Source organism: Podarcis erhardii (genome assembly GCF_964252035.2).
Source record: "Podarcis erhardii genome assembly, chromosome: Z".
NCBI classification, from domain to species: domain Eukaryota; kingdom Metazoa; phylum Chordata; class Lepidosauria; order Squamata; family Lacertidae; genus Podarcis; species Podarcis erhardii.
In genome coordinates, this window is record NC_138504.1 from 5,652,222 (window position 1) to 5,665,186 (window position 12,965).

The window sequence follows — 12,965 nt, forward strand, 5'->3', positions numbered from 1 at the left end:
ATGAAGAAGAAAGCAATCAAATTCAGGAACTCTTGACTATGTTAACTCCCAATATGGTAGCAAAAGAACTTTTGTAGAAGGAACTGTCTGAAAATAAAAAACTGATGTTTAATGCCTAGGGATCCATCTCCAAGAATGCTGCAATGTAAACCGGAGCCTCTCCATCTTGGGCCAAGTGATCAAGAACCTTTGTGAAGAGCAGAGTGGGTAAGGACAATTCAGTTAAGAAGGGTTCTTTAGTTTGTGCTGTTTTGAAAAGTGTTCTCACTTGATCTTAGGCCAGGCAGCCAATGTAGTGCCCATTCCTAGGTTGTTTGGCTACAACTCCCTCCACCGCCAGGCCATTGGTCATTTGTCTGGGCCTGATGGGAGTTGTCATCCAACAACCTTCGGAAGGCACCACATTGGCTGGCAATTCTAAGACTGTTATCATCTTCACGGTCATTCTGACATCGTTCGAAGAAACGCTTCGAACCCTCCAGGTAAAACTATACAGGTCCGTTTCCTTCCCCCAAAAGTTTTGCCCCAAGTAACAAGTAGGCAAGAAGGTATTTCCCCCTCTCTTTAAACTGGCATGCTTTGTTCTGGTATATGTATCTGCAGTTATAGAACTATGAGAAATCAGACTTCCACTTCAAAGGGAAGTAGTGTAGCACTTCCTCTAATAGCTGAGGTGGATACTGACAGCAAACCCTCAAACTCTTAAAAAGAGAGCTTGTGAAGACATGGTAGTCATGGAGTCTTGAATATCAGGTGGAAAAGGAAAGGTGGGGGGAAAGGCCTACTTGAACCCCTGATAGCTTCTCTGTTGCCCTCCAGATGTTGGAGACTCCAGCTCCCATCAGCCGTGGTCAACATGGTCAGATGATGAAAGCTGTAGTTCAACAACATCTGGAGGACACCAGGTTGGTTAACCTAGGCTTATCCCTTCTGTGGGGAGGTGAAAGAATGCTGCAACATTTCTTATAATGGGTACCAGTTGTATTTACTGTAATAGCAAATGTTGATTTTTATGATCCATACTTCTGTAATTTTCGAAGAGATTTTACACAAATGTCATTTTTTCTGACTTCTCCTTCAAAGAGCGGTTCTGACTCCATGTGCCTATCTCTCCTAGTTTGCGAATACATCCAAAAAAATGAAAAACCGCCCTATAATAAATTACGTTACAGATGAGGATGCCCTTCTAAAGAGGTATTGTTTAGAGATTGACAGCTTGAAACAACAAATTGAAGATGTAAGTTGTCTTCTTGGAAATCTGAGTGTTCTAGGCTGGAACAGGTCAAATTGCATCTATATTTTGTTTTGTTTTGAAATAGGATTCATGCTCTATTTTGCCAGCAATTATACCTTAAAAGCACAACACATTTATCTTTTAGAAGTTCAAATATCTGTGGTAATCTCGAATGCTGGTGGCAATAGCATTCTTTTAGTTGGTGACTTGGATTATAGGCCAGCTGCCTGTACCAAGTGAGGGGTCCGTAATCTCTGTTTAGACACAGTCTCCATTTTAAGAGTCTGGCCTAATTTTAATGGCAACTCTTAATAAAGTTGACAACCATTTCATGCGGGGGTTCCATTCCCGGCCTCCACATACACTGGAGTAGCATGTATAAGTGTATCCCAGCCCTGTTACACTCTTTTCGTGACATGCTGATCAATGTTTTTAGGTCACTTCCAGGTTCATCGCCATATGCAATCGCATGTCTTTTGGATGCTACTATTATAAGTGCTTATGCACCAACACTGGATGCCGATGAAGACATTAAAGATTTTACTCTCAGCTGGATACCGTCCTATCAGAGACACCTAAGGAAGATAAAATTATCCTCCTGGGTGATTTTAATGCAAGAGTTGGGTGAGATTTTGATCTGTGGCCTGGGATTATTGAGAAAAAAGGAATTGGTAACAGCAACGAGAACGGAATCTTACTTTTGACAATATGTGTAGCGCACAACATTGTTATTGCCAACAAACTCTTTCAACAGAAAAATAAAATTGAAACTTCATGGAGGCATCCTCAGTCAAACCACTGGCACCTCTTAGACTATGTTATTATCCGTGCTAAAGATTGCTGTGATGTGCTCTTTACCAGAGCTATGACAAGCGCCGATGACTGCTGGACAGATCACCAACTAATATGCTCCACGATGGCTATCAAGATTATACCTTGACGCAGGATTCAAGAAAGGAAACCAAGGCACAAAATGAACACTCAAGCCCTTCAAGATCCCATTAAGGACCATCCGTTTTCAGAATTTCCTGATAGCATCAAGGAACACTGGACCAAACTAAAAACATGCATTATTGCAGCCTGTGAACAAACTATTGGACACCAAACCAAGAAACACCAGAAACTGGTTTGATGAGAATGACAGTGAGATTGAACACATATTTGACAAGAAAAGGAAGGCCTTTCAGATCTGGCAAAGAGATAGAAACTGTGCCACTAAGAAAAAAACCTGTGCCAGTGCTAAGCCTGAGGTTCAAAGAAGAACCAGAGAACTAAAAAACACTGGTGGATTAAAATAAGCTCAAGAGATCCAGCACACTCAGAGGATGACCTCCAAACCATCCTAAATATCTTTGCAGAAGATTACGAAAAGCTTGGCCTATCACTCAACGTCCAAAAAACCAAAGTGCTACACCAACAAGTACAAAATCACCCCTCTGCAGCACCACAAATCCAACGCAATGGTGTAATGTTGGAAAATGTCAGTCACTTCTCCTACCTGGGCAGTTATCTTTCCCCAAGGGCCAACATTGATGCTGAAATCCATCATCGCCTAATCTCTGCGAGTGCAGCTTTCTCCCAGTTGAAGTGCAGAGTGTTTGAGGACCGGGACATTTGCAGGGAAACCAAAATGCTTGTTTACAAAGCTATTGTACTACCAACCTTACTGTATGCTTGTGAAACATGGACCACTAAAAAACGCCATCTCCAACTCCTTGAAAGATTCAATCAACAGTGTCTCCGAAAAATTTTACACATCACTTGGGAAGACAGGCGAACAAATATCAGTGTACTGGAAGAAGCAAAGATCACCAGTGTTGAAGCAATGATTCTTCAACATCAACTTCGTTGGACTGGTCATGTTGTGCGGTTGCCTGATCATCGTCTTCCAAAGCAACTACTCTATTCCAAACTTTAAAATAGCGTAATGCTGGTGGTCAACAAAAGAGGTTTAAAGACAGTCTCAAGGCAAATCTAAAAAAATGTAGTATAGACACTGACAACTGGGAAACGCTGGCCTGCGATCCCTCCAGTTGGAGAACAGCCTTTACTAAAGGTGTCATGGGCTTTGAAGACACTCAAACTCAGGACGCAAGGGAGAAAAGTGCTAAGAGGAAGGCATGCTTGGCAAATCTGCACCGTGATCAACTCCCACCCGGAAACCAATGTCCGCACTGTGGAAGAACATGTGGATCCAGAATTGGCCTCCACAGTCACTTACAGACTCGTTGTTAAAACCGTGTTTATGGAAGACAATCTTACTTGGCTTCGAGTGATCACCAAAGAATACGAAGTATCGGTCATTGCTTGTATGCAACCCTTTCCACACTGGGGGGTGCAGACTCAATTTCACAGAAATGACTGAGAAACTTAAATGCTTTCATTGCTTCTTGCTGATGTTTAACCTTCACAGCCGTTAGTACTTACAGTACATTATTATCATCACAGTACATTACAGTTAGTACTTACAGTACATTATTTATTAGGCTATGCCTAATAAAGGATTTTGAAATTGAAATATACAGATTAACAGCCATAATCATCGCAAGCATGGAGGGGTCTACACAAAAGGACATGGGTATCCTAGCCAATGTAACATGTCAGGGTAATTTTTTCTGTAATGTAAACTTCAATACCTTCTCCAGGCACCACAAACATGGATTTGTTTTAAGGGATTTTACTACCCCAAAATAGATTGAAAATTTGGCTTGGGGTAGTAAAGTATTCCCAAAAGTGTGTGTAAGTTTTCAGCAGGTCATATACAAAATCCCCCCTCATAATGGATTTTCCTTGCTTGGGAAATCATGCACACCTTACTATGAACAACATTTTGTGCCTTTCGACGTTTGGTATTGATGCTTTCCCTTGGTAGATCTCATCACAATCCCAGGTGGCAGAGATTGTTGAAGAGAAGTATGCTCTTCAAAATGAGCTGCAGGAGAAAATAAAGAATCTCACTGAGATGCTGGTGACGTCAGCTTCTCTTGCATCAGCGCAAGAGTTCAAGGTAATACTTAAAAATTGAAGTGTTGTGGGACCTTTGGTGGAAAACTGGTGGCTCTTCCACATTTCTTGTATCAGCTGTTATTAAGTAATCAAATGGGGCGAGGGAAGCCTGGAAATGACTAGAAGGGTGTCGCTGCAGTAAAGGACCTTCGAATGCGTGGAAGTTTAAGGTAAACCCTTCATAAAACTGAGTAAGAAAGCAGAACTTACTTATTGTGTGTTTCTTTTTATATAAAACCTGACTCAGGTCCAACCGATAGAAGAAAAGTCTCTTGAACTGAGGCAACTTCTTGTCAAGACTTCCAGTACCAGAAGGACTAGAAGTGTGTCACTGTAGAAAAGGACCTTCCAATGTGTGGAAGTTTAACATAGCTCTGTTAATGCATGCTTGAAGCAGGAAGTTCATATCGGGAAGCTGGTATAAGAACAGGCACCAGCGACTGAGTGTGCTGTAGTGGTGCCAGGAGTGCAGAGCGGGAGGGTGAATGGAGCCTGCTGCTCTCCGGTCCAGCCCCCATCACCCAGGGCCCTCCACAACTTGGCAGCTCGTGGAGGGCGGCATGAGAAGGCTCCCATGTGCCCTTCAGTCCCAGCCTTACCCCCGAGGACTGGGATCAAAGGGCATGTGGCAGTAGTGTCCTTCTCATGTCGCTCTCCCCGGCTCCCAGCCTCGCAAAATAAGGCTTTGTGTTGAATTCTGAAGCCTCTACTTGTCACCCGACTAGTGAGGCACAACGAGTTCAAGTTGCTTATGGGGCTTGCAAACATGTTTTTGGAAAGTTTCCCCTCTCCCTTTGCAACTTTTTTTGCAAATGTTTATGGTAGAACTTACAACTAGCTTCAACTGACCATGTCCTAGGCCATGTACAAATTCCAAGACATCAGCAAATGGGATTGTGCTTTCAAAAATATCTAACTTCCTTTAATTCTCCTACGTGCCTTGATTTTTATTTTTATTTTATGTTTTAAGTTTCCAAGGACAAGGAAGAGGAAAGCGACCTGGTCTGCAGGAACAACATCCCAGGAAGCAGGGGAATGTCTCCTGGGAAGCTTTTTCCAAAAAGCCAAACAGTTTAAAAAACCTTGTCTAGCAGAGATGAAAACATGTAAGTTTGTTATGTGTGGAAACTATATTTAAAAGGTGCTATATAAAATATGGGCTGAAGCATGGTAGGTTGGGATAAGTTAGAACTTAGATAAAACAAAACAAATTCCTTCCAGTAGCACCTTAAAGACCAACTAAGTCAGTTCTTGGTATGAGCTTTCGTGTGCATGCACACTTCTTCAGATACACTGAAACAGAAGTTTCCAGACCCTTCTATATAGTGAGAAGGTGGGGAGGGGTATTACTCAGAAGGGTGGTGGGAATGGGTGATTGGCAGATAGCTGTGATGAGCCTGTTGACGACTCTTAACGACTGCAATAGGTCTTACAGGAAAAAGCAAGGGGTGAAAAGGTGAAAAATGTCTTTGTCATGTATAATGAGATAAGAATCCAAGGTCTTTGTTCAGACCAGGTTTCTCCATGGTTTTAAGTTTGGTGATAAGTTGTAATTCAGCAGCTTCTCTTTCCAGTCTATTTCTGAAATTCCTTTGTAGTAAAACAGCTACTTTGAGATCTTGTATAGAATGTCCTGGGAGATTGAAGTGTTCTCCTACTGGTTTCTCTGTCTTGTGATTCCTGATGTCCGATTTATGTCCGTTTATTCTTTGGCGTAAGGTCTGGCCTGTTTGTCCAATATAGAGAGCTATATTCTGTTTCAGTGTATCTGAAGAAGTGTGCATGCACACGAAAGCTCATACCAAGAACTGACTTAGTTGGTCTTTAAGGTGCTACTGGAAGGAATTTGTTTTGTTTTGACTATGGCAGACCAACACGGCTACCTATCTGTAATTAGAACTTAGATAATACATTGTTTAAACCAATATCCACAGTGAGCTGCAAATAGTTAAACTCTTGCACCCATTTTGAGGGCTGTGCTTAAGTTGCATATGTTAATTATGCTGAATGTTATTGCTACATCTGAAGTTTTCAGAGAAGGGCAAGAGGGCTCTTGGCATAACTTAGCCTGCTCCATTTATCTCCTGGTTGCTCCAGAGGTCGGATTCTGACATTGATCTTTAGGCGCTAGGGAGAACTGGCTTCCTTGCAAATGCTAGCAAAGGCTAATGTAGCCAACTCTCTCGCCGCTTGCATTTGGCTGCTCGTGTGTTCTTTCTCCCATGGCAGGGGAGAATTAAACCCACTGGGCCCCAAGGTAGTCAAAGCTCAGTTCCTTTCACTGCACCTTTCTGCATTTGTCTCAAGAACTTAGAGTCACAGAGTTGTAGCATGGGAAGGGATCCCAAGCGTCATCTTGTCCAACTCCCTGCAATGCCGGAATCTCAGCCAAGGCATCCATGACAGATGGTCATCCAAGCTCTGCTTAGAAACCTCCAAGGAGAGTCCACAGCTCCCACGGGAGTCCGTTCCACTGTTGAACAGCTCCTGCTGTCATGAAAGCTCTTCCTGATTGTTTAGTCAGAATCTCCTTTCTTGTAAGTTGAAGCCATGGGTTCAAGTCCAACTTCCAGAGCAGGAGAAAACAAACTTGCTCTATCTTCCATGTGACAGCCCTTGAGATATATGGAGATGGCTATCATATCTCCTCTCAGTCTCCTATTTTCCAGGCTAAACATCCCCAGCTTCTTCAGCCTTTCCTCGTAAGCCTTGGTTTCCAGACCCTTGGTCGTCTTAGCTGCCCTCATTTGCACGCATTCCAGTTTGTCAATATCTTTCTTAAATTGTGGTGCCCAGAACTGGACACAGTGTTTCAAGCTTGGACTGACCAAGGCAGAATAGAGTGGTACTGTTACTTCCCTTTTTTGCATCTTAAGTATACAGGCTTTTATTTGTTAAATTTTTGGCAAAATGGGTTGTCTTTCAGCTGTATCCTCGGAATGTGATGATCAAGGGATGACAGCCAGTGTTACCATTCCTGAAGAGGAACGGACTCCAGGGTCTGAGGTTGGTTTGGTAAGCAGTATATGTGTGTGTGTGGAAACTAGTGTGCTTCACCAAAGATGAAATTTACGTTCAATTTTTCTCTTACCCCTCGTGGATATAGCCCCAGAAGGTTGCCAAGAAATGAATGTCACCCTTGGAATGGAAAAGGTTCCCACTCATCTTTCAAGGACGAAGCTGGGAGTGGGGAGTATGCCCTCTGCAGGCTTCCTCCTCCTTTCTTTTTTGCAACAACAATTTCTTGATTACCCCCTACTAACTATATTGGACATGGGTGGCGCTGTGGGTTAAACCACTGAGCCTAGGACTTGCCGATCAGAAGGTCGGCGGTTCGAATCCCCACGACGGGGTGAGCTCCCATTGCTTGGTCCCAGCTCCTGCCAACCTAGCAGTTCAAAAGCACGTCAAAGTGCAAGTAGATAAATAGGTACCGCTCTGGCAGGAAGGTAAACGGCGTTTCCGTGCGCTGCTCTGGTTCACCAGAAGTGGCTTAGTCATGCTGGCCACATGACCCGGAAGCCAGTAAAGTGAGATGAGCGCCGCAACCCCAGAGTCGGTCACGACTGGACCTAATGGTCAGGGGTATCTTTACCTTTACCTAACTATATTGGATCAACATGACTTCTTTTACACTTGGTTGGATGGGGTGGAACTGAGGGAGCAGAGTTTAGGGGACAGAAATTCTGAGGTTTGGAAAGCTCACCTCTCCTTTTCAGGGTTTTTTGCAAGCCTCCCAAACTTGGCAGCGTTGCCAGCATGTAGCTGGAACTTAACATATAAATGATGTCTAGCTCTCAGTATGGCTTTGGCAACAACACTTTTGAGCTACCAATATATTGCTGAAGGAACAAGCAAGGGCTTTCAGTATTAAAGTTTTATGGCACAAAACGTCTAGTAAAATGGCAGGTTCCGGTGATATCGGAGCTCAAAGTCGCATATGATTGTAAAAGTAAGTGCTGACACTGTAAATTGAGTTCAAACAGACTGGTAGCCAGTACCTTCCCTTCAGGAAAGATGAAGTGTGTTCCCTTCACCTGTATTTATGAAGTGCCTAATTTTTTCAGTTTTCCAAAACAGCCCCAGGTACGACACACCGCAGTAGTCTAGTCAGGAAGTGGTGATGGCATGGATCACAGTGGTCATTGGGGGGGGGGGCAGGGATGCACAGTTGATGGACACACCTTAGCTGGTGAAAAGCACTGCATCTCACATCCCCAGCAACAAAACTGGGCCTTGAGACGCTGCTCTGTGTCTTCCACTGTTTGCAGTATGGCCTATGGACACAAAGGACATCGTCTTCCCTATGGTAGAAGACAAGACCTCACTGATGCGGTCCATAGAGAAGCAGAGCAATACGTTTAGCACCAACATGGCAGCAGGTGTTGCCAGAAGGAGGCATGCAAGGCACCATCCAGCCATCTTAGGGACTCCACTCCAAATTTGTGTAGGGTTTACTCCTTAAGCCTTTTCTTCTCTCAAAGATATTCTGCAAGGCAGTTGTGTATTACAGCTGAACATTTTAGTGTCATGTCAAGCCATAACCCAAGGTTTACTATACACAAACAAACTGGAGATTGGAGTGAAATAAACCATGATTGGTACACCAAGAAGAAACCTTGGCTTATCATCATGGTTTATTTTTCCTTACTCCAGCACTAGCCGCGAGGAGCAAATACGTAATTTGCTCATCTACACTAAGTCATGACTTACAGTGATGTGCACAGATGGTCAGACACAAGTTGCAGTCTGTCTTTGAGAAAAACTGATATATACATGGTGTGCTAAAGTTTCTTATAACATTTTTGGGATAAAGTTAGAATATTGACACTTGCATGGCTAGAGCACATCACTGACACCTTGCCCATTTTCCTTTTCTTAAGAAGCCACCTAGCAAGATCCAAGAGCTGCAAATAGGAGACACAGAAGAGGATAGACCTTGTATGAAAGAACAACTCAGCAAAACTCTAGAGAAGTTGAATGAAATGGAACAACTGAGGGAGAAATTAAAAGCCAGTAAGTCTAGAATTGAAGCGGAGTTAATGGACATGCTGAGAATAACTCATAAACTTCATGAGCAGGAAGAAGCAATGACAGACTTAATCCAGGAGCGAGATTACCTGAAGGACAAATTGAATTCTCTCCAAGTGGAGAGGGATCTCATCAGTAAAGAGATGCAAGAAGCGAAATCAATGGTAAAATATTATTAGTTTTTACTAAGATCCCTTTTCCTTTCTTTTTTTACTATTTACAGTTTATTGATTTTTGTAAAATTGCAAAAGTGCATCTGCCAACCAACCTTTCCTTCCCAATGTCCTTTTAATAGCTTGCACTTTCATATTTGTGCTGGTCTTTTAATGGAAGGGGAAAGTAAGCCAGAAACCTTTACCAGTTGGATATTCTACCATCACAAGTTACAGTTCTAGGAGTTGAGAGCAGATTTTCATAGACCAAATAATGCGCACAGACTGGGGGAATGTTGTGCATGCCCGTGTGAGACCAGGAGCCTGTTCAGGCAAAGTAACAGCTGGCGGAGTGGAAATGGAGCTGGTGGTCTAAAGCTGGCCTTAAATCTTGGGACAGGAGGATTTGTAAGCCATTGAGGGAAGGCTTGTGCTTCAAATCTCGTGGCAGGGGATGGGTCTTCTGCTCCAACATATGGTGTTCCTGGCAGCAGGCAACTTGGAGAAGGGTTTGGGCATTAGAGAATTAGGGAGCTCCAGGTCCCACCTTTCAAGGTAAACCCTGCATAAAACTGAGTAAGAAAGCAGAACTTACTTATTGTGTGTTTCTTTCTCTATAAAACCTGACTCAGGTCCAACAGATAAGAGAAAGGTCTCTTGAACTGGCACAAGTGTTTGAGTCAAAGGAAGAGCAAAGTCAGACGGAACGCAATACACAGCAGCAATCTTGATATTTTGTGGACCCTGTGGGCAAGCCTATAATGCTGAACTGGAAATCAGCTTGTGTTAATTTTTATCACTTCATACTTATTTAAAAGAACAAAATTACACATTTGCACAAATATTTGTGTTGTTGAAACTGAAGTGATCTTTCTAAAGTGTGGTGGTATAGAGACAAATTGAGATGTGTGTGAGCTCATCGTGACAACTGCTCTGTAGCCACATCTCCAAGGGGAGTCCAAAAAATGTAGGCAGCTGTAATTGATCCCTGAGCTGGCAAAAGCTGGTATAGCAGTCAGCATGTTGAAATTTGGATTGGATGGCCTGGATTTGGGTTATTAATCCAGCCTTGTGCATGACTACAGTCCTGTGCACTGTTCCATGGAGAGTTAGCTCCATTTAATTCAGTGTCTTCTTTTGAATATAATATGCTGAGCTTGTAGATCTTTAAACAAAGGTCTTCAGCCAGCCAGCAGTCTTGCAAAGTGTTTAATCGGATTTCTGCTTCATGCTAACCATTTAAGGAAGTCTCTAGCTTCTGCTCAAATCTTTTCCCATTTCCACTGCTGGAGTTATGTATAGGCTAAGTAGGCTGAAGCCTAGGGTCTCTAAATCTATGGGGCTTCCCCAGCCTGCCCAACACCCAGCAGGCAGTCTCCCCTCTCCCCAAATTGCAAACCCAAGACTTCATGCGAGGGCAGGGCAACTTGGGCCCAGCAACTATGAGACTCGGGGCCAGCCAGTGGAGCCCAATTTGAAATTCTGGGACCCAACTTGAAATTTTTTTGTGGGGTGCTACTTCACAGCCAAAGTCTGCAAAATCTTAAGAGATATAAATCCATGTGCTAGGTCATTTTCACAAGGTCAGCAAAGCCCTTCAGAAGTCAGGTCTGTTACTGAGTTCTTATGCAAGTTTGTACAGTTTTCTGTATTTTTAAAGGAAAATTAGAGAAGATTTTGATGAGCTTGAGAAATAGGCAAAAGCCAACTTGCCCAATGTTAATTATAAAACCAGGAGACAAAGAGTGAGGGCACGGCAAAGAAATGACAGAAGTGCACCTGATGCCTTAGATGCACTTTCTTCAAGAGATAAGTTAGGATAAAATCCTTTATTCCTATATTCCTTTATTAGATGCACTTGAAGCCAATTTAAAAAGAGGTACTGTGTTGCAGAATTGTTTTCCATTCTTGCTATCCTGATAGTATCTAAGCAAGAAATTCAGCAAGGTTTAGAACTGTTGATGGAATATCTACCCAAAATATATTGACCTGAAACTTCTTGATGAACTTTTGCACTTTCACCAGTATGTGAGACAAAGCCATAGGCACTGCACCGCCACTGGCTTTAAACCGGAACGCTGTTCCTGTTCATGTATAATGCTGGAGACACATGCCTGAGAACCCCTCTTTACATCAGGCTTGGGGACAGGTTGGTGTTGGGGAGAGGATGGGCTAGAGAGGATCTTTCATAGGCTTGGATCTTCAGGGGAGGCCTGCAAGATGTCTCCAGTCTGATTTGGCCCTTATGCAGTGGAGAGCTGCATAGCGCTGTGAGTGTATGGCTTTTCCTTTAGTGTAAGGGGCTAACCGTGCATCAGAGCCACCTTGCCATAGAAGCCAACTCCTACGGACCAACAAGAGATCTCCCCTCCCAATAAAATATATGAGGGGGCAGCCCCCCCCAGTTGATGGGCATTACCATTCAAATTGTGTGTGTACTATGTCATGTGATTATGTGGGACGGGGCTTACCTGCTGACACCCCCATTTTATTCAAATTGTGCCAGCTCTCAAAGCACCTCTAGAAACGCAAGGTGCACTTCTTAGGTAGATACTTTGTCCACTTAGCTCAGGACTGTCTGTACTAACAGGATTGTGTGTCTCAAGAGTTTCAGGCTGTGGAGGGGGGGGGGTTAAAAGCTGCTTTAGGCTATGTCAGATCTCTGGCCCACCTAGGTCAGCCCTACCTGGAGATCCAGGAAACCGAACCTGTGATGCACCAGCATGCACCCCTTAAATGATAATTTTAGACTCAATGCTGAAAAGGGGAAATATTTAAGTAATCTAAGAAGCTGCCTTATGCAGAGCCAGATCATGGGACGATCTAGCTCAGTACAGTGGTGGACCTTGGGGTCAGCAGCGCCCTATGGGCTGCCAAAATTCAGCTACCTCCACTTCTTGCCTTCCACTTTATGTACATCATATTCAGGACTTTAAATTGTGCTTTTATATCAAATTTCATTTTCTCCATATACTGTTTTACTGTTGCTATGTCCATTGGCTAATGCGAATAAAGTTTTTTTTAAATAATCTCTTTCTATGTACATCATATATGCAGCACCCTCGAGGCTTCGCACCCAGTAAGACCGAACCAGTTGCACTCCCCTAAATCTGCATCTGCTCAGAACTGTCTATGACTGTCAGAGGCTCTTTAGTGTTCCAGGCAAGGTGACTGTCCCAGACCTACCTGGAGATGCCAAGGGTTGAACCTTGGTGCCCTTTTGGATGCAGAGAGGATGCTCTGCCACTGAGTTGCAGCCTTTCCCCAAGGTCTAACCTGGATTGAGCTCCTTGCATCCAAAAGGATGTGCTCTAACCACTGAGCTCTGGTCCTCCTTCCACTTTTAACATTATCTGCAACCAAATAACTTCAGTTCAGCAGTGCAGGGAGATTCACCTGCAGGATTTCTGCCTGGCACTCTCAGCTGTTATAGAAGTCCAGAACTACTGCCAGTAAAGGGAGGACAGCTTATGGCAGTGAGCACCATCTGTTCATCACATACTGGACGTTCCTTGTGTCAGTCCAACGAAAGAGAGAAAGAA

At 43.5% G+C, this 12,965-nt stretch overlaps 1 protein-coding gene across 1 annotated transcript; it reads left to right on the plus strand.

Moving 5' to 3' along the window:
- The first annotated feature begins 408 nt into the window (after positions 1 to 408).
- LOC309334038 (uncharacterized protein) lies at positions 409 to 12,452 on the plus strand. Its single transcript, XM_081848225.1, has 7 exons — positions 409 to 482; positions 1,118 to 1,237; positions 4,107 to 4,241; positions 5,211 to 5,346; positions 7,167 to 7,255; positions 9,124 to 9,435; positions 10,056 to 12,452. Exons 2-7 carry the CDS (start codon positions 1,139 to 1,141, stop codon positions 10,152 to 10,154), a joined length of 870 nt encoding a protein of 289 aa, XP_081704351.1. The 5' UTR covers positions 409 to 482; positions 1,118 to 1,138; the 3' UTR covers positions 10,155 to 12,452.
- Positions 12,453 to 12,965: the final 513 nt, after the last annotated feature.

Bases quoted from the DNA above. Each gene is read 5' to 3' on its own strand.
- LOC309334038 (XM_081848225.1), top strand. From the start codon at position 1,139: ATGAAAAACCGCCCTATAATAAATTACGTTACAGATGAGGATGCCCTT. The intron at 4,242-5,210 runs GTAATACTTAAA...TTATGTTTTAAG, and splicing joins CATCAGCGCAAGAGTTCAAG to TTTCCAAGGACAAGGAAGAG. The intron at 9,436-10,055 runs GTAAAATATTAT...AACCTGACTCAG, and splicing joins TGCAAGAAGCGAAATCAATG to GTCCAACAGATAAGAGAAAG.